The sequence below is a fragment of the Poecilia reticulata genome, chromosome 9, assembly GCF_904066995.2.
Source record: "Poecilia reticulata chromosome 9, P_reticulata-male-v2, whole genome shotgun sequence".
NCBI classification, from domain to species: domain Eukaryota; kingdom Metazoa; phylum Chordata; class Actinopteri; order Cyprinodontiformes; family Poeciliidae; genus Poecilia; species Poecilia reticulata.
The window spans coordinates 32,999,736-33,027,590 of NC_088838.1; the positions used below are offsets into that span (position 1 = coordinate 32,999,736).

A 27,855-nucleotide genomic window follows, 5' to 3' on the forward strand; every position below is an offset into this window, starting at 1 on the left:
AGAACCGCACAGCATTCTGGGAGATGTAGGCAGAGGAACGACTTTAGCCGCTGAACCTCTCACAGCGAGCTAAGCTACGTTGGTGGAATCAACTCATTCACTCGCTCTTCGGTTACCTAGCAACAACCTTTTGAGAAACTTGTGCAGCAGCAGTTTAAGGCTTCACTAATGTGCCTTAAACTGGCACATTAGTGAAGCCAGTTTAAGGCTTCACTAACTTTAGCTGCTTAAAGATAAAAAACAATGGCATGAAGGATAAAACAGGAAGGATTACACCTCCAGTTTGGCAGAAAGATCAATAATTACCGATATCAACAGATACAAAATGCTTATATTGCAAGTTTTTCAGCCATATTGTCCAGCGCTAGTTCTCAAATAGTTTGTAAATAATAATGCAGAAAGAACCCAGACGGTTCCGACAGATGGTTTGTTTAAAATTGGGTTCGACTAGGTTCAGTTCTTGGCACATTATTTTCTGTACTACCTCTAAACAGCGTTCTGAATTTACGCCACTAGCTGGAGGTCGGATGGCTAGCTGAAGGCTAAACGGCCGGACGGCTAGCTGGAGGCCGGACGGCTAGCTGAAGGCTAAACGGCTAGCTGAAGGCTAAACGGTCGGACGGCTAGCTGAAGGCTAAACGGCCGGACGGCTAGCTGGAGGCTGGATGGCTAACTGGAGGCCGGACGGCTAGCTGGAGGCCGGACGGCTAGCTGAAGGCTAAATGGCAGGACAGCTAGCTGGAGGCTAAACGGTTAGACGGCTAGTTGAAGGCTGGACGGCTAGCTGGAGGCTAAACGGCTGGACGGCTAGCTGGAGGCCGGACGGCTAGCTGAAGGCTAAATGGCCGGACAGCTAGCTGGAGGTTAAACGGTCGGACGGCTAGCTGGAGGCCGGACGGTTAGCTGAAGGCTAAACGGCCGGACAGCTAGCTGGAGGCTAAACGGTTAGACGGCTAGTTGAAGGATGGACGGCTAGCTGAAGGCTGGACGGCTAGCTGAAGGCTGGACATTTCGCTTCAACTGGTCCGCTTCCACTGCCTGGTATTTGTTTACACTGGCAGCAAGATTTACCCAACGCTGTGAAGAAGCAGCACAAGCCAACAGCTAGCAGCAGATTGCCACTGTAACTCTGTTTACCAACACGTTAAAGCAGCTGACAGTCGTTTCCATGCCAGGTAGGAGAGCAGTCCACTGTGTAAAGAATGTTCTTTATCTGGTACTGTGTTTTATCCTGACAGCTGCTCCCCAGAGGATTCACATCACTAGAAGGAATTTGGTTCAAGATTTATGAGCAGGAGCAAAACAACAGCAACATCAGAGAATCACTTTATTTTTACCTTCCTGCAACTAAAGCACAGCTCAACAGCTTTCTTTAAAGAGGCAGTGTTTTGTGTTTTCCAGGCTCTAAGTGATATTTTATAGCACAATCAAGTAACTGTGTTACTTTGTCGTTTTTAAAATGCTGTATACATCAAATTTGACTTAATTTAACGTCTTGAAATTGGATGTTTTCAGGGTTCTACCTCATTATGACGACTTTGAACAAAGGACAGAAAACTTTACTCACTTTAAAGAGCAAATCTGCTGAATAAGACTGTCCTGAACTGAGATTTAAGATGTTTTCCTCTATTCTGCTAAAGAACACTGCCCCCTAGAGGAGACAGACCGCTAGGTTCTCAGGAAGAGTCCAACAGTTTTTAATGCATTACTCCTCCGTTCCCCCCTCTTTCTTCTTCCATTTCCCAGAAAGAGACACTTTCTCCCGGCTTCCCCCCCTGCAGCCTCGTCTGTTCGGCCCCACACTTGACCAAGGACAGGCTGGAGCCGCTTATTTGTTTAGCCCTTGAGTGGAGTCACCAAGGCGTACAGGAGCTACGGGCTGCTGAACACCAGCCTCTCACTGGGAAACAATGCAAACCGAGCTCAAAAGCATCCCAGCAGTTCGTTTGTTACCCTGAAAAGAAATTACTCTGCAGCTAAAACTCGGTTCTGTTGGTCAAATTTGCAGCAGAACTGTGGACTCAGCAGAATATCCAACAATACTGTATAAAATGAGCTGCTAAACCACATTGTGTGTTTATAAGTAATCCTCCTTAATTTACAGCTGCAGCGCAGAAAAACAAGTTTAAGTCTACGTTTAAACTAAACGGTATATATCGGATTAATTGCAATTAATCGATTTAAATAATCATCAACTAATATAGTAATTCGATTAATCGAATTACTATATTCGACAAACATTCAGTGCATCCATCCTTCACACCCAAAAATCTACAAAAAAAAGCTCTAGATGCTCATTGGCTCAGGCTGCAACCAACGAGTCTTTTAGGAATCGATTAATCGATTGATCTGACAATAAATAACGTTTTTTAAAATTACACATTCTACAGATTTCTCACTTAGCTAATTTATCTTTTTATGCAATATTATGAATACATTTAAAGATGGATTAATTCATATAAAGTCTTTTTTAAATAAGAACATAAACTTTTTTTTTCATATCATTGCATCAGGGAACCTGAAGAGAAGCTAAAACTAAACCACTTGAGTTTTGGCTGAAACATTTACAGACGAAGGGATTTTTTTGTTTGCTTGTTGTACATCCATCCATCCATCCATCCATCCATCCATCCTCTTCACACTCTTGTCCCTTAATGGGGTCAGGAGAGGTTTGTTTTATACCTTAAGCACAAAATGTACATATTTTTTGAACAGTTTTGGCCCAATTACAACATTTTTTTTTCCCACCAAATGGCTTTTTTTTTTACTATACTCCAGTTAGCGATTAATCAATTACTCAGTTAATGATTATTTCAATAATTGACTGGTAAATTAACCTGTGGCTAGAAAACCTTTGCACAAACCTTTTGCTCCACTTCTCACATGTAACATGTTAAATTTTCTTTCCTTGATGAATTTGATGAATCTGATTAATAGTTTGTTTAGGCTATTGAGTCTGTGCTTCATTGATTATCCCGTTTCTGCAGTGTGAAGCTTCCTGTTGTCTCGTCAGGCATTGTGGGAGAAATCCCCCCTCCTTAAGTGCTTCCATGTTTGCCTTTGTGCCAAGCGAGCCCATTCTGCTGACCTTTAGCAGACGGACCAATGAGATCCGCCGCTCCGTCTTCCTGTGACAGCGGCAGGACAAAAAACGACAAGCTAATTAAACTGGGCTGCAGGGGGAAAAAAAAAAACAAGTGAACGCACCTAAAGAGGAAGTTAAAACTTCGTTCTGAGGATGTTATCGGCGGCTTCCTGCTGGCCGGACAGATAAGTATGTCAGGAATGTTTTGGGAGCCTCCGAACCTCGTCTGAATCGATTAGACTTTTGTTGTCGTTGCTGCTCCGCCCACCCCCCAAACTCTGGTGCTGCTGGTTTATTTCTGCTGGTAATGAGTCGCGGCGTGTTGGATTACCGCCAGCGAGAGGCGAACGTGCGGTGGGAATGGCGGCGGCGAGGTTTCATGAAACGACTCGCTGTCCCCTCCGGGAACCACAACGATCAAAATGCACGGAAGACATTGTTCTGCAGCAAGTCGTCACGCAAGCATGTAACCCAACATCATGATGTTTGTACCTGCAGGTAAACAAATTTTATGAACTCCAAGACCCCAGAAAACTTTATTCCCCATCACTTCTTTATATTTAAACAAAAAATACAAATTAAACGCCATGTTTAGGCCTGCTGTAATAAGCAATCAATTGATTTGTTGTTTTTCTCTACCAAAAACTGGATGATAAAAGTCTTTAGTTTGGTGCTTTTGTCTCAACTAAACCTTTTTTTGAAGGACAGAGACGTTATAATTCATTTTATTGGTTGTTTTGTAGAGCTGTTGCCTTGCAGCAAGAAGGTTCTGGGTTAGATTCCCGGCCCCGGTCTTTCTGCATGGAGTCTCCATGTTCTCCCTGTGCATGGTGGGTTTTCTCCGGGTACTCCGGTTTCCTCCCACAGTCCAAAAACATGACTGTCAGGTTAATTGGCCTCTCCAAATTGCCCCTAGGTGTGAGTGTGTGTGTGCATGGTTGTGTGTCCTGTGTGTCTCTGTGTTGCCCTGCGACAGACTGGCGACCTGTCCAGGTGACCCCGCCTCTCGCCCGGTACGCTAGCTGGAGAGGCACCAGCACCTCCTGACCCCACTGAGGGACAAGGGTGTAAGAAAATGGATGGATGGATGGTTGTTTTGTTGATTTTATACATTTAAAATGTCCGTTTCAGTGTTAAATGTTCATTACAAATTAAAGTTTATCAATCTTTGAGAAGGTCTTCTTTCATTATCATGCCTCTACCACTATTTTACTTGAAAATGGTCTTAAAAACAGCAATATTATCATTTATCACAATAACTTCTGGGACAATTTATCATAGCATCCATCAGAGAAACCTGCTGCAGCTTCGTAAATGTAACATTCAAGGTGAATTTAGAGAAGTTGTTGTGAAGGCCTGGATGGAGACAAAAGCATAAATCAATCAGATTAAGTATTTTATTTAATCTGAGGACAGGGGCCACTGTCCGCGTCTTGGTCCAAATCCAGCAAACACCTGCGACACTCAGAGGCGATTATGAAACGTTTTCCTTTGCAGATGTTATCTGTGTTACTACAGCGCTTGGCTCAACTCGTCATCGATGGCACTCCCACCAGGAAGGAGGGGAAAACTGCAACTAGAAAGCAACGGCCTCAACCTGGAGGTCACCGTTTCCAGCTGATGTCCAGGTAAACACACAAGGGCAGAGTGGAAACAAAAGGGAGAGGGAAAGAAAAAGCAACGAGTGAAAGACTTTTTTCATTAGGCTTTCAAAGTATGCACATTGTAGGAGCCATTTTCCCCTTTTTTCTTTTGGTTAAATCTTAGAATTTAAATTGTTTTATTCTTATTGTTTATTTCCTAGTTGATTTATCATTAGAATTTTTGTTTAATTTGCTGTTTAGAATAAGTTCTTTGATTAGGAATTCACTTAATTAGTTAATTTCAGGTTGGGATGTGGGTATTTCACGGTATAAATAGGTGGGTCTTAGGTAGCATATTATGCACGTGGGTGGTCATAAGGTTTTTTTTACCAGCCTACAGAATCAGCCAATAAGTCATGTCGGTTTCTATTGTCAGTCAGAGAGCAGGTGCAGGAATAGGAGCAGAAGCCTGTAACCTTTTGCCTGATCTGAAAAATAAACCCAAAGAACTATATTTTGACTTTTGATCCTTTTTTGCTGCGTAAACCAGAATCCACGGTGCATCAGAGACAAATGGTCACTACACACATGCTTCCCTACATGTTTCTGAATTAATACAAGTAATGAAACCAGAAATCAACTCTGAACTCTGGAAGTCAAACTGTTTTTTTACAATCTGAGAAATGAGGAGCTGAATATGTTGAATATAAACACAATGAAAAAAAATCCATTCAATCATTACAGGAATCCCTGCGATTTTACCTTTGATATCATGGGACTGAAAATTAAACTTTTGCCAAACTCATTTGTCATTTTTCTATAATTATCCGGAATTAAGAGAAAAGCCCAGAGTTGTACGAAAACTGAAACGAAAATTTAAACCCAGTTTGATCATTTTAAAACCTTTATTTGTGAAAACACAAAGCTGGGTTTTGGAAAAATGATCAAATTAGAATATATTGAGCGTAAAAACTGTTGGGTCAAACAGTGAAACCTTCATGAAAACTGCAACGTTTAAATCTTGACCTCTTCTAAAATCTCATAATCCCGACATGGAGGACAGGTTTGTCTTCTGAGCCGTTTGCGCCTCTGTAATTATCCACAAATCAACTTTTCCTCAAACGCTTTTTTATTAACTAAGAAACAATCAGCTTCTCTCAATCTGCTCCGCATTAAAAGACGACTTCAATGCAATTCAAAATAAATCTGCGTCCATCTGCCGAGCAGCTCACCCCTGGCCGACCCCGGCTCTGCCTCAGCTGGCCTCATTGTTTATCGTGCAGAGGTCACGACCCTTGCGCCTATAGCTGGTGACATCATCGATTCGACCCGATTCACAGGCTCCGGAGACGCCGATCGAACGTCAGGCCCGGTAATCCTGTAGAACGGCGTCGGAAACTGGGATACAACGGATCAGGACGTTTGTTTAGCTTTCAGGGAAAAAAGGAGAAAATAGATTCATCTTCCAGTTAATGTCCTTCCAAAAAGACGGAAAAGAACAAGAAGAGCAAAAGAAAGGAAGAGCAGAAAGAGCAAACAACTCTAAGAGCAAAAGAAAGATGGAGAGCAAAGGGAAAGAAAGACAGTGAGCAAAATAAAAGCAAAAGAGGAATGGAAAGAATGAGAGCAAGGAAAGGAAGTGAGGAAAAGATAGAACGCTACAAAGAACAAAAGAAAGCAAAACAATGAAAGAAAAGACAATAGAAAGCTAAAAAAAGGGAAGAAAGAGAGTGAGAGAAAGAAGGAGGCCGTTATCACCCCGGGTTTCTGCAGAACTGCGTCATTTCTTCCTGGTTCCTCTGAGATAACAAGCAGCAAAGTTCGAGATTAGCCGTTTGTTTAGCTGCTGGAAAAACAGAAAACTGATTTTAAACGAGTTCACATGAAAGGCCAAATGAAGGGGTGAATGAAGCTCTCCAGTCCTCCATTTACTCCCCATTAACTCAGCTTTCCCTCTCGGGCTCCTTTCACTGAACCGAACCACTCGGGTTTTTATCCAGGAGAGAAACGAGAAGAGAGGAACTCAGGAACGATCTTCAGGAAAGAAAGAAGACGAGCGAGGAAGGAAGGAAGGGAGGGAGGACTAATCCCATTAGCTAAATGATTTGTTCCAGTCAGAGAGGGGAGATGAAAAGTGTGCAGGGGAGGAAAGAGGCACAAACCTCCCAAAATAACCCCTCCTTTCCCTTTTTGTCCCGCCGTTCGCTCCAGCACTGAATCTGGGAGTCAAACCGATTTTAACAAACTGGATTCAAAATCCTCAAGTTAAAAAAGAACAAAACAATTCTGCTTCTATTTCTGCCACCTACAACTTTACTAGCTTTTAGAGCTGAAACGATTAATCAAATTAATTGTGATTAATGAAAAATCGAAATTATTGTCAACTAACTTAATCGATTAATCGTTAAACAAAAAAAATCCCTTTATGTCCAATTATTAAATTGGTTAATCCAAAATATATAAAGTGAAGCAGAAATGTTGATAGCATGTTCTTGCTGCAGATGCATCCATTGCTGTAAATTCTTTTATCCGATTAATCGATTAATTGATTATCGATAGAACAATCACTTACTAAAATAATCCTTAGCTGCATCCCCATTAGCCTTAAAGTGTTGACAAAAGAAAAGTCTAATGCAGATTTCTTTTATCAGATTAATTGTGATTAAACAATCATTGAAATAATCCACAGCTAATTTAGTAATCGATTAATCGCTAGCTGCAGTGTAAGGCCTCAAAGGCCATTTGCTGAAAGGACAAACAGTAGAAATTAAACCAAAACTGTACAAAAATGTTTACATTTTGTATTTAAGATGAAAAAAAACAAACATTCATTATCTGTAAATAAGGTCGACCCAGAATTCCTCAAGTGGCAAATTTAGCTTTAGCCTCAAATTCTGTAAAATAGAAAAGTCTCGTGTTTGTTATACAATATTAACTGGTTCATCCAAAAACAACCAGCAGGTCAGCTTTACACTGTACCGATGCTGAATATAGAATTTTAATTTCTAAGTATTTTTAATATTGAATAAAGTAAACTTAAGCAATTAAATGCGCCGGTTGTTTAATGGTGATAATCTATCATTTTATTACTCATTAGATTTCAGTCGAATGCAGATTCCTCTGTCAATCCAGGACATAAAATTTGCTGGAGTGAATTTTAAACTCCCAGCTGAGCGGAGGAAGCCGTAGTAACCCTGGGACTAACTGACCATTTCCGTGTCATCCTTTTCATCACGTTGGCCTCGGCTCGCGGCCGCGGGGTCACAGGCCGTGGAAACAGTAGCGGGCCTTCAAAGAAAGCTATAATGCAGCGCATTGTGCTGCGCTGCCAGCGGGGGGTGATGCTGGCGCAGTCGTCCCGCTCCACAATGGCTGCAGCATTCCAGTGGAAACACACTGTGGCATTATGGCTGCCAGAACCTCCACTTCCACCAAAACAACAGATTAGCTCCCGCGGCATTCTGGGAAGTTTTCTGCATCGTTGTTTTTTTTTAAAAAATGACTCGGCGGGGAAGAAAAGAAAAACTATTTTTACAGTTTTGTCAGATTGATTCATCGCTGAGTTTAGTCGGATAAATGCGGCAGCAGCAAAGATCTCAACTTGTTCTGCTTCACTGCAACGGAGGATGAAGGAGTCAAACATGCAAAGGAGCCAAAGCCGTTTCAGAGATCTGTGGGTAAACTTGAGCAGATAAAACTTATTTCAACCGTTTCATAAGTTGATGCAGTAAATATTTCATTTTATGGCTTTAATAAGAAATTCACAGCATCTCTGAAAGTTCTGCTTTTTGCCACACTAAAATTCATCGATCCATTTTCTTTCACCCTTGTCCCTCAGTGGGGTCAGGAGGGTTGCTGGTGCCTGTCCAGCTGGTGTACCGGGCGAGAGGCGGGGTCACCTGGACAGGTCGCCAGTCTGTCGCAGGGCAACACAGAGACACACAACCACACACACACTCACACCTAGGGGCAATTTAGAGAGACCAGTTAACCTGACAGTCATGTTTTTGGACTGTGGGAGGAAACCGGAGTACCTGGAGAAAACCCACCATGCACAGGGAGAACATGGAGACTCCATGCAGAAAGACCGGGAATCGAACCCAGAACCTTCTTGCTGCAAGGCAACAGCTCTACCAACTGCACCACTGTGCATCCTCCACGCTAAAATGTTTAACAATTTTTTATAAAATTGGATAAAAATCATCTGAAAGAATGCAAATATTACACAAAACACAAGTTTTGTTACCAATTATTATCTACAGTTTCCATTAATCTAAAACCAAAACATAATTCTGAGTAGGAATAAAGCAATAAGCATCATGTCTAAGCATATCTCTGCTTTCTGAAGTGCTTTTTAAAGCGAGCGTCACTAAAACAGAGCCGCCTCCTGCACAGCAGCCGCTGTCCATGAACAAATATTGACTTGAGTGGCGACCCGAGCCGGGCCATTATTTCAGCCTCACCAGACGGACGGGAGCAACCGGCCGACGCTTTGCTGGCAGATGTCACTGAATATGCAAAAAAACCAAGACAGGACAGGAGGGTTGCAGGTTTTAGACGGTCTGACGTCTGCAGTGAGCAGAGGAACCAGCTGGTACCAGATTTACATGTTTTACACTTTATAATCATAATAAAACGTTTTTCTGGACAATTGTCCCACAAAATATTGTGATTAATAACAGTATAGCTGTTTTTAAGACCATTTTCAAGTTCAGTCTGCCGTTTTGCCCCTTTTTTTAAAGAATAATTTTGTTTACAGACTTTATAATTCATTTTATTTGTTTTGTTCATTTATTTAGGATATTTAAAAACATCTTCCAGTGTTAAATGTTCAAAGTTTATTGAACTTTGAGAGTGTTTCTGTGTTGTTATGCTATTTTTACCATATAGCCTGAAAATGATCCCAAAACAACAATATTATAGTTTATCGCAAAAACTTCTGCCGCATTTTATCATCTCGCAAAATTCGTTTTTGTGACGGTCATAGTTGTGACCAACAGGAAAATGTTGATAATCATCAGTAAAAATAAAACTGACTGACCACCTACAGGATAAATCCCTCAGAGCAGGACCGACCTGTGGACAGCGTTACCATGGCGACCCGTCTTTCACATTGCGGAAACTGAAACCGGAGAGGATGTCGGGGCCATTACGCGTCCGCTACAGCCCAAAGTCATAAACGGAGAAACAACAGATATGGATGAAAAGAAAAAGGTCTTCCTTCCACCAACAACAAGCTTCAACCCAGACTGAGATCTCTCCATATTTGTCCCATCACCACATTCACCGGGAGAATTTTTTTATTTCCCCGTCATAACTAGTCTGATGGTGCAGCAGCAGCTGCAGCAGCAGCAGCTTTCAACAGAGTCGATCTCTGTGGTAAACAAATCTCTGCTAACCACCAGAGGAAATAACTTACACACAGCGCTTCCCCAGGGCCGGTCTGAGCCTTTCTGGGGCCCTAAGCAGATTTTTATTTGGGGCCCCATAAATAGCTTAGCTACAGCAGCTGTGGCTAAGCTATTATTAATAATCACAAAATAAACATCAAGCCTAAAAACATAAAACTGTAATGGACCAAATGTTCTGTTCCGTGTTTTTTTTTTTTTTTACTGAATCCTGATACATTAGCGGTGTTGTTGTTTGTTGCTATGGCAACGTAGAGCGCAGCCGACACAAAGAGCAAGAAAAAAAAAAGGATCTGAGTGATTTAGATGTTTTTTCAGCAAGACTTGTCCCAGTGGCGAACTGCCACTGGATTAATCCAACCTACATCTCCAGGTTTCATTTTGTTAACAGAACTGCAGCGGCGCGGCTACGGACGGAAACAATCGTCCGTTTGCCCTCCAGCGTTGGGCGCATTCACGGCATTCCCGGATGTGAACAATAACATGAAAGCGGTTTTACAGTTTCCTCTTTGTCTTAAGTGTTTTCTGGAGGTACCGTGTGTGGCGACATCAAAAACGCCCCGCGTAGCTACAAAATGGCCGCCAGAAGATTTGATTTCAAATAGACTTTGGGACATTTTAAATCAATTCTGAATAATGATAAATGTAAATAAATTTTTTGGTTAAACCTCCAACAACTGGACCAGCTCTGGCCTTCAGGTGCTTAATTATAAATAAAAGTCACTAGATTTCACTGGAAGTCCGACGTTGTGGCATAAACATCTGCAGTCTACTCCTGTCGATTCTGCTGTGACCCGTTTGATGTCTTTAACAGATGGCAGCAATCCTTTCCAAAGTTTGTTGTTCCAGAAATCCAGTTAATTACTTCCACTAGGATGTTAAATGTGTGCAGAGCGACTTCCTCACTCTGCAGCTCCCACATTAAAGTAAATCAGCACCAGAAAGGGCAAAGCGTAGCCGGTCTAGGTTTGTTGATTTGTTTTTCCACATGCAGACAAACAGGACTACGGGAGAACTGACGGACAAAACCACGGCATGTTTTCAGGTTTTAAAGTCCTAAAACATTAAAAAGTGGGAAGTTTTAGGGACCATTAATATCTAAAGTCAACAAATACTTGAGACTCCACCTAAAAATAATTACTCCACCCATTTCAACACCAAGCAGCTTGAATTTATCACCCTCTCAAAAATGTTTGACTTTTTAAACTCAGAAATGACTTTTTTCTCATTTCAAAATTGTTTTAAGTTTTGACAGAAATTAACTTTTTTCCACCTTCTCCTTTTTCTGTCTATAATGACCCTAATAAGTTGTTGCAAGTTCCTATTTAATATAAATCCCGCATTTGCAAAAATAGTTTTTTCAACATTAGCAAATTATCGACAATGATTTGTGCACATCTGTAATGAAAACTCAGCTGATGACACTGAAACAAATTCCACCTTTAAAATGCTGTATAGATGCAGAGCGTGAATACATAACAGATCAGATATATCCTTCCACATATTGTATTCAAACAATCCTTTACAACTGCATTATTTCATGCACTTCTATTGCAACTTGATACTTTGGTCAACTCCAACTAGAATCCTGTCAGGTTATTATGATAAAACATCATTTATATGCACTCAGTTAAAAATAGAGAACTGGTCTCATTGATGGGCCGTCTAGAACATTAACCTAACGGACATTTTTGGTAAAAATAGCCTAAAACAATTCAGACTCACCTCCCTCAGGTGTGAAGAGCTCACAGCTTTGCGTCTGCGTCTAACTGATAACGCAGTGAGGGACGAGGGATTACCGCCGGAGCGCTTCCTGACACGAACCTCACAGAAGCACGCAGTAACCTGACAATACCAGCGTGCAGCAGAGGGAGGCTGTAACATGAGGAGGCGGGTAACTATGGGCCACTGAGCCTTTCTGCGCCGTAAACAGTGCAGACCACAGATGACACAGCTCCAATATGACTGTATTAATTAGCTTTTCATGGATAAAAATAATTTAAAGTTGTAATTTAAAAGGTAACTAAACACCAAATACATTTTTTTTTCACAGATAAACTCTAAATTGGTTTTTAAGGATGGTGACTTTGCGTTTCTGTTGTTTAACTCTGCAATATCTGGCCGACAACCGTCTCAGTGCTGCCCTCTTTAGGTTAAACAGTTGCTACTGCAGATGAATTTTCCTATTGGTTACAAAGTTACAGCTTGGTGAACGTCACAATCAGCTCCCCTCGAGTTTGGGGAGCTGATTGGTGCTTCTCACCAATAACAGAAAAAAGTTGGTGGACTGCGGTTGGTTTGGGGACCAACCACAGATAATCAAACTGATGCGGATCAATAAAGTGAACTCTGAAGTCCTGACTCGGCTGAAATGAACTCTGGCGCGGTTTCAGTGCATATGAGAACCATTAGCGAACCGGAGACCGCTCCAAAAGCAGGAAGAGGACTACAACGCAAGGCATTCTGGGTAAATAAAACCAAACTCATAAATCTAGCACTAGCAGCAAAAACAGCCTGTGGTTTTTTTTGTTGTTGTTTTTTTTTTTACCAAAGACAAAGGAGAAATCCTACAACCACTAAAACCTAACTCTACTCCATTTTTGTTTTTGAGAAGAAGTTAGTTGTGCTCAGACTCTTCAGAGGTTTTGTGTCGTTTCCTTCAGTTGTTCTTGATGCAGCGCCCCCTCAGGTGAGGAGGGGAACAGGTTACTTAAAGATTTTCACTCATTGAGCAGTTCAGTGTGAAAGTGAACCACACCAGTTGAAAATGTAACAAATGTTTCACCTTTGGTGCCCAAGCGAACCCAATCTACCGGACTATCAGGTGTGAAAACTCCCAAAGCTGTTTGTTTTGAAAGTGACACAGACTTTGTGTTTACGGAGCTCTACAGGACACCAAGTTACAACTTTATGCCCCATAAATCACCAACAATTATCACACACAGTAATCCTACCTGGGTGTGCTGCAATTTACACCTCACAAAGCAAACAGAGTGGAAAACAACTGGCACACCTTGAGAAGATTTTACGAGTTACATGTGGTTGAAGGTTTAAAACTTTGGAAGAAGATTCTAGAAATTTACCCCAATAAGCAAAAGCCGGGGGTCTGCAGCTGGTTAGCTCTCCTAAAACAGGCTGCAGAGTTTGGCCTGAGAGACGCCGAGCCGTTCTGTGCAATGCCTAAACTTGACAAGCAAAGTCTGTGCTTGTGCTGCATACCTGGAGGATTATCACTATCATTTCAGCACCGAGTTCACTGGCCTCGTTCTGTCTGACCTGCAGGAAACAAGCTGGATTCCTGTTTGGAAACAGTCACATTTCGGACAGCATGCCTGAAACTCACAGCCATATTTGTGAGGGAATCGTGACAAATGAGATGTTTCCATAAACTGACACACCGTGCATGCCAGCTGCTGTTTAGAAAAGAGACGGGGGGGATGTTTAGCTGGTCCTTATCGGTTTGTTTCGTCCATAACTCTGTGGTATTTTCTGGTCAACACATGTGCAGCACATGCCTGAACCTCCAGAGGCATTTATTAAAGGTTTCTGTGGCCTTTAATCGACGGTAGATGAACGGGAACAAGGCCAAAGAGCCATGTGGCGCCCCAAAACCAAATGGCTCTGATGCCCAGTCAGTCCCTCCACTTCTCACAATTCTGTATGGAAATTCACACAGAAACAGATTCCTGCATTTTTGTGAGCAACTGTGAGTTTACTGCAATTTGTTCAAAACTACGGTCAGAAACTTTATTTACCGTCATACATTAGCGCAAATATCGTTAAATTTCTTGCAAATGTTTTTACTGCAGCACCAAAAGACAAGTCATTTGGATTTTTGTTTGGAATATTTTTGTTTTCTTTTGGTACCTCCCTTAAGTAATTATGCTTGTAATTTGTAACAAATGTAAACACAGTCAAACCTTAGACTTGGGAAAGTCCAAGGTCTCAGCTGGAAATCTGTGTAAAGTAGATAATTGAGCTCCTTTCAGCTCCCTGTTTGACCACAGTTTTTTCTTCCACTCCTCCCATTCTCTTGGAAATGTCAAAACAATCCGTCCCAGCAAGCCTCATCCAGCATCAAGTCGTCTTTCCAGCGGGTAATTTACCTTCACTCCAACCAGAGGCGTGCACAGACATTTTTTGGGGCAGGTGCTCAAGTAAAAAAATAAGGGCGCCATTTTTTTTTGACTGCACCTCCAACACAATTTGGACGCTCAAGAAAGAAACTTTGTCCTTGTTGTCTTTCATTGAAAGAGATTGTCTGAACAAAATGCACAATTTCATTCACTTGAAGCCTGCATTTATCGTATCGTTTATTATTTATCGTGACAGGCCTACATAACAAAATATTGTGATAAAACTTTAAGTCCATATTGTCCAGCCCTACTTTCCAACATCTGCTGATTGCAAAGGACGACACCAATATGCATTAGTGAACAAAAACATTAAAATCTCAAATCAAGTATGATCATTTCTGCATTTTATGAAATTCTTAGGATTAACAAAAATAAAAAAAATATTATAAATTGATGAAAAGTAGAACAGTAAATCACAACCAGCCTTTAATTGCAAAACGAGAACTCATGCTACACATTGTTTAAAAAAATGTAGATCTCAGAAGGGCACTTTTGTTTCTCCGTAGAACAAAGGGCAGATACTCTAGCAACACCTTCTGTCTATTTCTGCATCGACTCCAATGTAAGTGAAAGCATAACATTTGCTACAGTCACTTTCATAGTTGGTCTAATGATAAATAAATCCAAAATTGCTAAGATCAATGATTCTCCAAAGAAGTTGGGAATTCAAATTTCAGTGAACCGTGATAATCGTCCTTATTATAGAGGGAAAAGAAGAATGCACAAACACTAAGAGGAAGAATTACTGAAAGAAAAGAGATTAACATACCAGGAAACAAAACATCTTTGTGAAACGCACTTCAAGGTTTAAGCGGGGTTAATCCGAGCCGCAGAGAGCGATTCCCTCGACTCATTCATCTTCACCGCAACAGTTTTCCTCCTCACGCAAACTGCAGCACTCAGGAATGAATCAGACAACACTAAATAACTTATTAATTATTTAAATTTGTTGAAAGTTATACATTTATATGCATCATGAATCACATTAAATCGTCAACTTTCCACATCAAACTCAGTGGGCGGGCTTAGGGCCGACCCTGACGTCTGATTGGTTGCTTCAAACAGCAAATCAAGACAATTTCTTCCAAGTTTTCTTGGTATCTGAGGTTGATGTTTTCACTGGAAGTGTGGAAATAACTTCCATAAATTGTTGTAATTTAATTAGCAATATTTCAGACCAAACTACAGACATAAAGGTTGGAATTGCTCACCTGAAAAAACATTTTTTGAGATTATTTCCACATTTCCAGTGAAAATATCAACTTCCCCGTCACAGCTAACTTAGAAGAAGTTGTCCTAACTTGTTGTTTTGAAGCAACCAATCAGACATCAGGGTCAAAATTTATTTTACATTTAAAAAAAAACATTCAGATAATTGTTCAACAAGTTATTAAAATTTGCCACTCTTCACACGTTTTTTGTGGTCTTAGTGAATTATTCTAAACTTAAAATGCAAATCAGTTGCAAACAATGAGCAATGAAGCAAAACAAAACAAAGAAAAGCCATTTTGTAAAGAGAACCAACAACATTTTCCAACCCAAACAAAGCGCTAAACAGCTCTTATGCGCCCAGTTGCTGGTTGGTTGCAATCATGTCTGATCGCAGCTTCAGTCTACATGAAGTTTGTAATAAAGGACAAATCCACTTAAGAGATTCTTCTAATTCATACGTTGTGCTGGTGTGATTCTGTTAAGCTTCTAAGTCCAGAAAAAAAGAACTGACTCAAGAGATTTTGTAAACGGTTCAGCCAGAGCTTTGATCGCCCAGTAATGACTTCCTTTCAAATTAGCAATAAGTGTGGTGCCGCGCTGGCAGCTGTCCCAGGTTACTGGAAATCTCTTAGGAGGATTCCCACAAGCTTGACTTCTCTTTTTTTCTGTTGAATCCAGCAAGTTCTCCATTTTAAATCTGCTTCGTGCATACTCTGATACCTGGGGTTCTTCACAGTTCAAGCCAAGAGGCTACTTAATGCCGTTTCCTATTTGACGCTGCTCCAAACAGCAACATTTCACATTTGTGGGCTAACTTCTACCACGATCATGTAATAACAGGGCAGTCCTCGTGGTTTTCATCCCACACTTTCAAACCAAAGCAGCTGCAACAACTCCCTTCACCTCCAGTCAAACCAGTAAGCGTGCTTCCAGTGGGGAGGAATACAAGATTGCAAGAAACACATGCTTAAGCTGCAAGAAATGGCAAAAATAGAATTTTCAGCACAAAAATATGCAACAAGAGCAAAAGTATAGCAGAGGTATGTGCAGAAGTTTAACCAAAACTGGGATTAGAAGCAATTCAGCAGAGAGGATTCTTAAAAAACTCTAAAACAAGCGAGAAAAGCAAAGCAACTGTGTGGAGGGAAGTCATTTAGTCTAAACCAGAAACCGGAGGAATGGGAGACTAATCACAGGGAGGCGATGGGAGGAGGGGGAGACTGGGCTTTGAAGTCGAGGACAGGAGGGTCGTCTCACCGAAGTGAGAAAAGAGAGGCGGCCATATGTGGGCTGGAGAGGTCGCCTCAAAACGCCGCCTGGCCTGATGCCAACACCGACGCCAGGCTCAACATTTGGCGCTAAGCTAGTTCCACTACAGAAAACAATGAATGCAAACAGTAAAAAATGTGAAGCATCTCTCACAAACTTCAAAATCCAACTAAGATTTGATAAACTAAAGCAGGATGTGAAGCTCAGTTTCATCAACATCATGAATGTGATCAAAAGGCTGGTTGTTTCAGAAAGTAGTGATAAAAACCATTAAACTAATAAAACATTAATAAATAGCCGACTCTGCATTCGGTAAGTTCTTGTTAAAATTAAATAACATCCAACATCTTTTAACACTTTTCAGTCCCTCCAGGATTTTGATTGTTTTGGGGATTTTATTGCATTCAAAATCAATGATTTTGTGTCGCTAACTTAGAAATATTTGCAATTTTGAGAGATTATTATGAGACAGAAACCTGTGAAAAGATTGAGCTCCACCTCCTTCCTGAGCTACAGTCTGAAGAAATGCCCAAAAACAACCAATCAGAGAGAGGAGGAGGTTTTTAGCGCTGTCAATCATCCTCATAAACTCACTGCTAAATGTGCTAATGGCGGAAAAAATTTACCATTACAGGAAAAACAATTTATCCGTCATCATTGGTGACCATGCTAACTCGCATTAGCATTCACAACAGGCTAGGCTAGCTGCAGCATAGCAGAAAGCAAGGAAGTGATTGACAGCGCTAGGACCCACCTCCTGGCTCTGATTGGTTGTTTCTGGAAGACGACAGAGAAGATCGATTTTCTGTCTCACACCATCCTGTCACAACATCACAAAAACATTTTTATAAGAGTTACACACTGCAGCTTTAAGTATAAAAATTTATACTCATAAAATTAAGATTTTGTTTCCCAAATTTGACTGCAGATCAGTTTAACACAAGAACAGAATTGGATGATGGAAACAAAATGTCAGCTCAGTAACCAAAGCCACTTTTACGTTGAAAGCTTTTAGCCTCAGAGATAAAAGCTCTGCTGGAAATCTGTGCTTCTTATTCTCTGCTGTAGAGAATCGAGTTCAGGTAGATGCCAAAAGCGGCACATTGAAAGCCGCAGAATTCCTTTAGTCCGCTTTCACAATGCTCATATTCTCCCCCGCTCCCATATCAATTCAGAGGATCATCCCTGAAGGAGAAAAGTGGGAAAGCTCCTGAGCTGGAGAGGAGATGAGGAGCCCTTTGGTTGACCCCAGTGGTCCAGCAGAACAATGGAGACCACCATCAAGGTCTGCGTCACAACCGCTGTCAGAGAGACGGAGCAGTTCGCTGCAGAGATACGAGCAGCAGCAGCTTCCTTTACAGCCATGTGCAACATTTTAAAGTTGATGACAGTCGCCTTCAGCGCCCCATAAAGGAGCTTTTGTACGAGGGTCAATCACCGCACTGTATTAAAGAATGTGAGGAGGAGGCAGAGAAAATGAGAGCGCTGAAAGAAAAGACACTTTGGCATTCAGGTGAGAACTGATTGTGGTTAGGATTAGGATTAAAAATTACAATTTTAAATTCAGAGGCGGTGGAGAACCCACAAATTATATGAAATAAGCAAGAGTGGCACTACTTCGACATGTTTTTACTCAAGTAAAAGTAAAAAGTAGCCGTCCAAGAAATTACTTAAGTAAGAGTAAAAAAGTATTTAGTAAAAAATCTACTTACATAACTGATCAGTTATTTAATATTTAAAAATTACATCATCACCACACAGACCAAAATATAGGAAATTTTCGTATTTTAAAACGCCAAAATGAAAATAATTCATATAAGTAATAAAAAATAAAATCAGGTATTTTCCCCCCCACTCAGCTTCTTTCAATAAAAAACTAACAAAAACTGCAGGTGTGTGTCTGTGTCTGGTGAACTTTTGTTTAAAACATGTTTGTTTTTTACTCTCTGGGTAGAAAATCCTTAAGTTTTACTCAAACAATAGCAGAAATACTCCATAATAAAATTACTGAAGTAAAAGTAAAAAGTACAGCGTAGTAGAAATAGTCCTAAGAACAATAAAAAAAAGTAACTCAAGTAAATGTAAGAATAGATGTAACTAGTTACTACCAAGCTGATTAAATTAGAGAAGATTTGTGTGTTTATGAGCAGAGAATCAATAAGCCAGAGATACAAATGACCAGCAGTCCTGATGCATCAGAACTGCAAGAAATTCATGCCAACTTTTATTTGTTGTGATTTTTATAACATAATTAAAATTGAGAGCAAAAAATAGGTCATTATCGGTTTTAGTTGGTTAGACGGAAAATCGGTCCCAGGAAAAAAAACCCGATCGGTGCATCGCTAGAGAGAAAATCCAAAAACTTGTCTCTCCAAGGAGTAAAGACAAGTTTCCTGCCTTTGCAGCTCAAAGTCCAGCCCATTGAGCCGTACCTGGAAAACATTTGCATGGCACCTGCAGGGTAGTTTGTTCAATCAGCAACAAACACCATATGACTTTAAACATAATCCTGCTTAACCCGCAGCAGCGCTTCAAGAGATTGTCTGCTCTGCTCGCTGCACGACCACTTTGACCAGAAACTGAACTTTAAAGTAATTAAACCAAATTACCAAATTAAACCTCAGACTAAAACACGATAACACTGCCTTTATTTTTAAAAATTAACATGCATTCCCCAAAATAAATCGCCTTCAACTCACCAGACGCCAAGTGTCTCCCAGGCTGCTCTTCTTCTTCTACGGATTGAATTCAACTCCTTGCTAACTCCTCCAGCCGTTTTTAAGCTCCAGCTCCTCAACGGGTGGAACAATAAATTCCCACAAACCCGAACTGAAGTTAAGGTTTATCCCGGTGGGTCTGGATCCCGTCTGCAGCAGAACCAGCAGCTTCTTTGTACTGTCCGCTCCGGTCGGTGGGTCGGTCGGCTCAGAAGCGAGGTGAGCCACGCTCATGCGCAGTAGCTGCTCGGCTGAGTACGATGGGCGTAATGAAGGTCAGTCAGTCAGTAACGCAGGTGTAGCTTACCTGTCGACAGCATGGCCTACTTTCACGGACTGGGCCATGAAGTAATGAAGAGCTTAACTGGACTATTTACTATCCCCCCGGTTTAACTGCTAAATAACTCCGCGTCAACCAAGTGATGCGTTTCTTTCGATAACTTGTAATGTTTAAGCTAACATAACTCCTGTGCACGATATTGTTGTTTAACAGACAATGTAATACATTTTGTGAAACAAAAACACAATTAAATAAAACAAACTAAAGAAAATTACTTTTCACTACTTTCGATTACCTGGCATCAAGGCCACCGTAGGATAAGTTTCTCCTCCGCAATATAATATAGTTCCCAGAACGTGAAACTTATTTCCAAGTTCCAACGGATCATTTTTGGCGGATTGATATCAATGTTTATATATTTTTCTGACCGGGACTAAATTCTCCACTGAAACTAATTTTATTGTTTTTTTTCCCTATCATCCCATAAAAATAAATAAAAAAATCCCATTCACGTAATGTTTTAAACATTACGTGCTGGTTATATTAGAGATAAATTCTGAATCCAGTCTACTAAAGCCCTCAAATTAAGCAAACGGTTCCAAACTGGAGTAAACTGGATGTAGGGCGCCATCTTGTGTAGGTTTTATTTCACGAAGGTAAAACTTGGAAACACAATGACTTGAACAACTTGTTGTAGCTAGCGATTATCCTTTCCCCAACATTTTAAGTTTTTATTTTGTACTAACCTCAAAAACCGCATCGTGTTATGTAGTTAAGTTTTTTGTTGTTGTTTTTTTTGGCACTGGTAAGGAGAGAAATACCATTTACAGAAAAGGCTGGGTTGATTGGGATGCATGGGTTTGCTTTCCCTAAAATTGTCATAAAAACACGCATTTTGAATTTTCTAATGTTGGATTTTAACATTTGTTTAATCACGTGTCAAACTTATGGACCAGGGGCCAAATCCGGCCCGTCATGTCTTTTTACTTGGCCCTATAGTCTGGTAAAGGCCAACTGAGTAAAGTTATCTTTGTTTATTGTTTTATGCTTCTAATTTAGTAACTTTCTTGTTAAGGAAGCATGGTAATGGAATACAGTTCTGTCTGCAAAGGTTAACTGCACTAAACAGAATAAAGGACAAGAAGCAACTCAATTTCACCTTCAGCCAATAAGAGAACGAGGTGAGTAACTGGGATAGAAGTTTATTTGAGTAACTTGAAATGCTGATTGCTTGTATTAATGGAAAAAATTGATACAATGGATGCATAATAACAACAGATGGTGAAAACGATCATAATTATTATTAATTGTTCTTGTCAAGCTTTTGTGTTGATGGAAATGATGATTTATTATAGCTTTAATAAATCATAATTCAACCATCAGTTGGCCTTCTCAAAATTGACTGCATGCTACAATTTGTGTAATATCAATTTATATCAATGTGAAAATACGATCAATATTTTTTACTTTAAGAAATTCTCATTGAATGTAGAGACAATTATTTAATAATATTTTAACAGTTTGTCAATGGGTAGTTTTGTCACATTCTGTCACGTGAAAATGAGTTTTACATCCCTGATTTAAATGATATTACTGGTACTTTTACTGCTATTCTGTGGTGAAATCCCATGCAATTATTCAATGAAAAAAGCTGAAAAACTGCTGATACGTGCAGTTTAAATATCTGCATTTATTGACTCTTTAGCATTTTTAGCCAAACTTATCAGGAGCCATTGTGGAAAGTCTGAAGAGTCTTGCAGTTGGCGTTTATCGTTTGGTTTATCATTTATTGTAATAAACTCTAGCAAAAAAAAAAAGAATTTTGATTTATTTAATAAATTGGGATTGTTTTACTATTTCCTTCAATGTTCATTCAAAATATTTTTTTTCCAACTCATTTTCTTCCGGTATAAAACTTAGGAAACTTTAACAAAAACTGCAGGTGTGTGTCTGCTTCTGGTGAATTTCTGGTTAAAACATGTTCCAGAAATTTTACTCTAGTAAGAGTAAAATAAAGATACTTCATAATAAAATTACTCAGGTAAAAGTAAAAAATACAGCGTAGTAAAATATTTCTAACAGTAGAGTTAGTAAAAGTAACTAGTTACTACCTAACTTTGGCCACAGATGAAGATGGGTTTTCCTGTAATGTTAAGTTGTTTCTCCCAGTAGCAGGGTACACTAGGATGATTGGCAACGCTAAAACCCTCCTCCTGGCTTTGATTGGTTGCTTTAGATGGCAATAGTAGCACAAGGTGGAGGCGTGGAAGCTCGATTTTTTCACGGATTATACTGACAATTTTAACAGAAAAAAAGGAAAAGAAACAAAAAGAAACATTTTTGTATAAATTTCATGCAGCTTTAGGTCTCTTGCAAAAGACTCTTGCAGCCAAACTTGTGCAGCCTCTTTTGTTCCAGTCACACTCCTCTGCTGATAGTTTATCAGTTTGTGACTTACAGAAAGTTCTGCACAATGCGGGTCAGTGTTCCCACCGGGGCCACACCTCTCACGCAGCCCCGGATTGGCCCCGCATCTCTCACTCCCTCCGCCGGGTTCCGCCTCGCAGCGCATTTAAGTCTTGCAACGTTTCCTCCAACTTCTGCTCCCGGACCACAGGAGGACCGCTGCCACCATGTCTGACCGGGGAACCTTCGACACCAACGTGGTCACCATGACCCGCTTCGTGATGGAGGAGGGCAGGAAGGCGAAGGGCACCGGGGAGCTGACCACGCTGCTCAACTCGCTGGGCACGGCAGTGAAGGCCATCTCCAGCGCGGTGCGCAAAGCTGGGATCGCCCATCTGTGAGTTCACCGAGTCAAACACGCAGTTTAATCTGTAAAAACTACCGCACATTTTGCGCGTTGTGCAGCTGTTTTGTCTGCTTTTGTTTGCTGCATTCACATCCACGTTGACGCACTGGCTGAGCAGGAGATTCAGGTTGTTTATGCACCAATCAGGAAGCGAATACCTCCACACACATTCACGGCTTATTTTCAACAAACACTCCAATCTGCCCTGTTCAAGACTCTAAATCGATGCATTTGCATCTATTTTCCTCGGTAACGATCTAGAAATGAAACTTCAGCCACAACAATTACATTTTATTCTAATAGAAACAAAGAACCTCCTGCTCGGCTGCAAGTTCAGTTTTATTTTTAAAAACGGGACGATACGTCTTAATGGAGGTGGGCGGAGTACACAAAAAATGCCTGTTACTACCAAAGTCTGTGTATTAATGAACATTTACATGTAAGAATAATGCAAGTTTATTTATAAAGCACCTTAAAACAACAATGTTGGCCAAAGTGTTGTACACTAAAACAAATAAAACGAACCCATCAACATTTAAATCAACATCTCAAACTAAGTCAAAAGTCAAAGAAAAGATTTAAAAAGAGGAAGTGAACTTTTTAAAGTTAAATTATGTCTTAATAAATCTAAAATTAGACAGTTTAAATTTCATTATTTCCATAATTTGTTTAAAACAACAAAAGATCATCCCTAAATATTTGAATTGTTCTGTTTTTAGTCTGGTTTTTTTGTCACAAGACGACATCATCTGCGTACATCTGGCAGGTTAGCTTTGCTGGAAAATATTCCGGTAAATCATTAATGAATAAGCCAAAAAGCAAAGGTCCCAACACCAAACCTTGTGGTACACCATGATTATTTTTTATGTTTTAATCTAACGCACTGAAATCTATGACTGTATTCAGTTCTGTTCGTTCGTCAGTAATAATTGCTGCAAAGCCTGTGAAGTAACCATTTCCTCCAGCTCTGCTCAGGGTTTCTGTTCTCTTTGTGTCTTTATCAGTTATGGGATTGCAGGTAACACCAACGTGACGGGTGACCAGGTGAAGAAGCTGGACATCCTGTCCAACGACCTGGTCATCAACATGCTCAAGTCGTCTTTCACCTCCTGCGTTCTGGTGTCCGAAGAGAACGAAGAGGCCATCATCGTGGATCCTGAGCAACGGGTAAGAATTAATGTAAAATAAAACATAGTAACACAAACTAACTGTTATTTAATGCAGAAAAGAAACATTACTACTTCTCCTGCAATATTTTAGTTAAATTGTTGATTTGCATGATGGTGTAGTTGGTAACACTACTTTTAGAAAATGTGCAAACACAAAACAAAAGCAGCAAAATGCTTCTTGGCTTTGGTTTTGAAATCTCAGTAAACATTATTATGAACATAGATGCTCATTGACAGTCGGCTTTTTTTATGACGTAAAATTTCCCAGAAGCCCTTGGTGAGGTTAATATTTATTCTTTAAATTTGAAGAAACCGTTTGAGATGTGGTTTGTAAAAAATCATCCTGCAGAAACCAATTAATTTACCATCTTTTCTTGTTCTTTTCAGGGAAAATATGTGGTTTGTTTTGATCCTCTGGACGGCTCCTCAAACATCGACTGTCTCGTCTCCATTGGAACTATATTCGGCATTTACAGAAAGGTAGCAGCAAAACGTTATACTCTTGCATCCATGCACTTTTTTCGGAAAAAGATCAACTGAAGACAAAATTTCATTTGATTAGTTTAAATTATGAGCTAAGCTTAAAATAAATTACCATATAAGCAAGAATTGAAATTAACGTACTTGTTTTGTAACCTTAAAGGTGACATTTTATGCTTCCTTGGGCGGGTTTGGATAGGTCTATGAGCGATGCAAAACATATTCATTACATTTGTGACACAATCATTCTTGGATAATGAGATTTTCGTCTGCTCAGTTGTGACTAGCCTGTTGAAGGGCCTCTTGTGACTTTAAATACAAATAATCTCAACATTTTACACTCGCACATAAAAATGGCTGCCCGTTACCTAGAAATTATGCAACCGTACATCTTTGAACAGCAGAAGTGGAGCCTCCTGGACAACCAACAGAATGCAGCAAGTAGTTTCTGAACGGAAAGTCAGCAATAAAATATTATACAGCACATGCAGCAGTAAACCCAGCTGACCAAATGTGAGGGAATGCCTGGATGATTGGAACTCTCCTGGGGTTGCTAGGTAACGGGCAGAACTCTTCTGGTGTTACTAGGTAACGGGTGGAACTCTTCTGGTGTTACTAGGTAAAGGGCAGAACTGTGCTGGTGTTGCTAGGTAACGAGTGGAACTCTGCTGGGGTTGCTAGGTAACTCATTTTCCAGACAACAAAAAAAACATTAACTTATTGTTGAGTTACTTTTTAAACATTTGGGCTCTTTTTAGAAACGGTTGGAAGCACAAAAACGTGCAGCATGTGAATTTTTCACAGCAGGTCCCCTTTAAATATAAGCAACAAAAAACATATAATATTAATAACTTAAATTTAAGTTACTGAAACGATGTGATTCCCAGACCACAGATGACGAGCCGTCTGAGAAGGACGCTCTGCAGCCAGGCAGGAACCTGGTGGCGGCGGGCTACTCGCTGTACGGCAGCGCCACCATGATCGTTCTCTCCACCGGACAGGGAGTCCACTGCTTCATGCTCGACCCAGTCGGTACTCCTTTAGGGTCTCTCATTTAGATCAACTGTTTATAATCGCTGATGGCCTTCTTTACGTTTTGCTCAACAGGCCATCGGTGAATTCATCCTCGTCGAGCACGACGTGAAAATCAAGAAACGGGGGAAGATTTACAGTCTGAATGAAGGCTATGCTAAGTATTTCGATCCGGCTGTCACAGAGTACCTGCAGAGGAAGAAGTTCCCTGAGGTAACATGAAGGGTTTTTTAGGAAATATTTGTATTTTCCTCGTGTGACCCATGAACACTTCATGTCCTTGTAGGACGGCAGTGAGCCGTACGGCGCGCGCTACATCGGATCGATGGTGGCCGACGTCCACCGGACACTGATGTACGGAGGAATCTTTTTATACCCAGGAAATGTGAAAAGCCCCAAAGGAAAGGTGAGATCCAGCTTTAGACCCAGAGATCTGCACCTAATGAAAAGAGTTATAACTCTTTTAGAGGACGAAAAACCTTAGAATGATTTCTTTGTTACTGCAGCAGCTGAGGATTTTCTTTAACTTGAGTCCTCATCTTGCCTTGTTTCTCTGAGGTTCAGCTGATTTATATATTCCAATCATTTTATATTGTTGCCAGCAGGGTCCCATGACATGGACTTTGTTTAGGTTGTAGTTACCCAGAATGCCCTGCGCTGCAGTCCACTTCCTGCCTTTGGAGTGGTCTCCAGTCTGCTTATACGCATTCGAACTACAACCCAGACCTGGGTTTGTAGGCAACAACGATTAGTTTTTGCACAATTTGTCTCGACTCTGACTGGACCAACATGTCAAGCAGTTCTGTCACAACGTTGTTTCTTCACTCTGCACATCCTTCTTCATTTTTAAAAGACTGAACGGAGCCTGCAGCGACGGCGGAGGAACTTTAACATTTCTGCTTTAAGTTAGAGGTTGTACACATTCTGTACCCTCAAAATAAGATTACTTCACTTAAAGCCAGCACTTCTTCATTATTGTTGAGAAATAATGAACTTAAACTCATTTTTCTTGTTGAAAAGTTAGTTTTGTCTTATTTGCTTGTTTACTCAGGTATTTTCATGGACAGTAGACTAAAAATACTTGGTAAGATTTTGTTTTTGCAGCGTAAATAAATCCTGATGCTGATTTAATGCATGTTACAATATTAGATATAAAATAACTTCTCTTTTTTGCTATATCAATGAAATAAAAGTCTTCTTGGTGTGTATTTTCAAATTAAAAGAATGAAAACGATCCAGATATTTGCACCAGCTTAAACTAGTGCAAATATCTTAGTTCACTGGAAATAAGACAAAACTAATGTACGAGTAACTATTAAATAGGAGCTTGTTTTAAGTCAATAATTACTTAATATTTATGAAAATGTTCCAGTTATAAGTGAAATAATCTGACAGTGGAATAAATACTTTTTCATCATTATTAAGGAATTCGTAACTTAAAACAAACTTCTATTTATTGCAGAAAAGTTTAGTCAGGATTTTCTTATTTCAGGTGTAATAATAGAAACTAGACAGAAATATTCAGATTTGTTTTTGCAGTGTGTCGACATGTTGACCATGTCCAGAGAGTCGGCATTAAATAGGAAGCATTGATCGCTCAGCTTCAGGAAGCTAAACTTTCCGTTTGCTCGAAGCTGCGGCTGCTGTACGAGGGAAACCCGATGGCGTTCATCATGGAGCAGGCGGGCGGCATGGCGTCCACCGGCTTCCAGAACATCCTGGACATCCAACCTGAAGGCATCCATCAGCGCGCCCCCGTGGCCATGGGCTCCCCCGACGACGTCCAGGAGTTCATCGCCATCTGCAAGAAACACGCGGCGAAGTGAGGCGGGCGGCCGGCGAAGTGAGGCGGGCGGCCGGCGAAGTGAGGCGGGCGGCACCGAGTCGCTGCACGCACAGAAACCTGTGGTGCCTTTCAGTGACCAAAATGATTTGGGAGATTTTCTCTGTGAAAACGGGTTTTGATGAGCAAAGCTCACGATGTTCGAGTTGTTCATAAGCTTCAGGAAAATAAACTGAAATAACTGGAGTAAACCTGAAATGAAGACTTTACCCTTCAGTTTACAAATAACTGCCTTAATCAGCCAAAATGTGCATTTAAATATGCAAATGACCAAATATAACCGATGAACCAAAAGGGATGATTTTATCTTGTGAAATAACAAATGTTTGGAAAAAAATATTTTAAATAAACCAAACTGATTCTATGAAGATGTAATCAGTGTCGTCATTTTGCAGATTCAAGTGGTTTCATGATCAGGGCGTCCAAAAAAACTAAAAACTTTGGGATTCATAGATGAACTGACACAATTATTACTTAGTCAGAAATACAAAGACATTACTTCTCCTGAAGCAAACACGTTTCTGCATCATGTATGTTTTTAATCTCAGTAAATGTTTCCACTTCCTGTGAGACGCTCATGAAGTGAAGAGCGAGATAAAGTTTACAAAAGGCAGCTAGCAGAGCAAATATTGCACAAGTCTGGGAGAACGGCGTGCAAACAATGGAGCAAGACAAAGAAAAAGAGGTTATGACATACAGCAAAAAACAAAACCAAGTTTCTGGTGCATTTACCTTAGTAAACATGAAATAAGATAAAACTAACTTAGAAATAAGCTTTCAGGAAGATACAAGAGCTTTTTAAAAATAAATAATTTCTTAATGTGAGGGG

The 27,855-nt window shown here is 40.4% G+C and overlaps 2 protein-coding genes across 5 annotated transcripts in view; one reads left to right on the forward strand and one right to left on the reverse strand.

The window, feature by feature from the left end:
- Positions 1-19,522, reverse strand: part of kank1a (KN motif and ankyrin repeat domains 1a) — a 51,115-nt gene extending 31,593 nt beyond the window's left edge. Inside the window, exon 1 of one of the 2 annotated variants that reach the window (XM_008419382.3) lies at positions 19,393-19,522. The gene's annotated coding sequence lies outside the window, so the exon portion shown is untranslated. Of the gene's footprint in view, positions 1-11,801; positions 11,896-19,392 lie in introns of those variants that run through there. The other variant, XM_081610948.1, reaches the window with a different exon arrangement.
- On the forward strand, positions 19,506-27,390 carry fbp1a (fructose-1,6-bisphosphatase 1a). 3 transcript variants are annotated; one of them, XM_081610953.1, is made up of 9 exons: positions 19,506-19,629; positions 20,766-20,871; positions 22,308-22,493; positions 23,507-23,669; positions 24,059-24,151; positions 25,039-25,179; positions 25,259-25,396; positions 25,470-25,589; positions 26,818-27,390. In XM_081610953.1, the coding sequence occupies exons 3-9, from the start codon at positions 22,324-22,326 to the stop codon at positions 27,007-27,009; spliced, it is 1,017 nt and encodes a 338-aa protein (XP_081467079.1). In that variant the 5' UTR covers positions 19,506-19,629; positions 20,766-20,871; positions 22,308-22,323; the 3' UTR covers positions 27,010-27,390. The 3 variants fall into 3 exon arrangements, with proteins under 3 accessions (XP_081467079.1, XP_081467080.1, XP_081467078.1); XM_081610954.1 differs by having other exon boundaries at positions 19,540-19,629; positions 20,770-20,871; XM_081610952.1 differs by lacking the exons at positions 19,506-19,629; positions 20,766-20,871 and having other exon boundaries at positions 22,234-22,493.
- Positions 27,391-27,855: the final 465 nt, after the last annotated feature.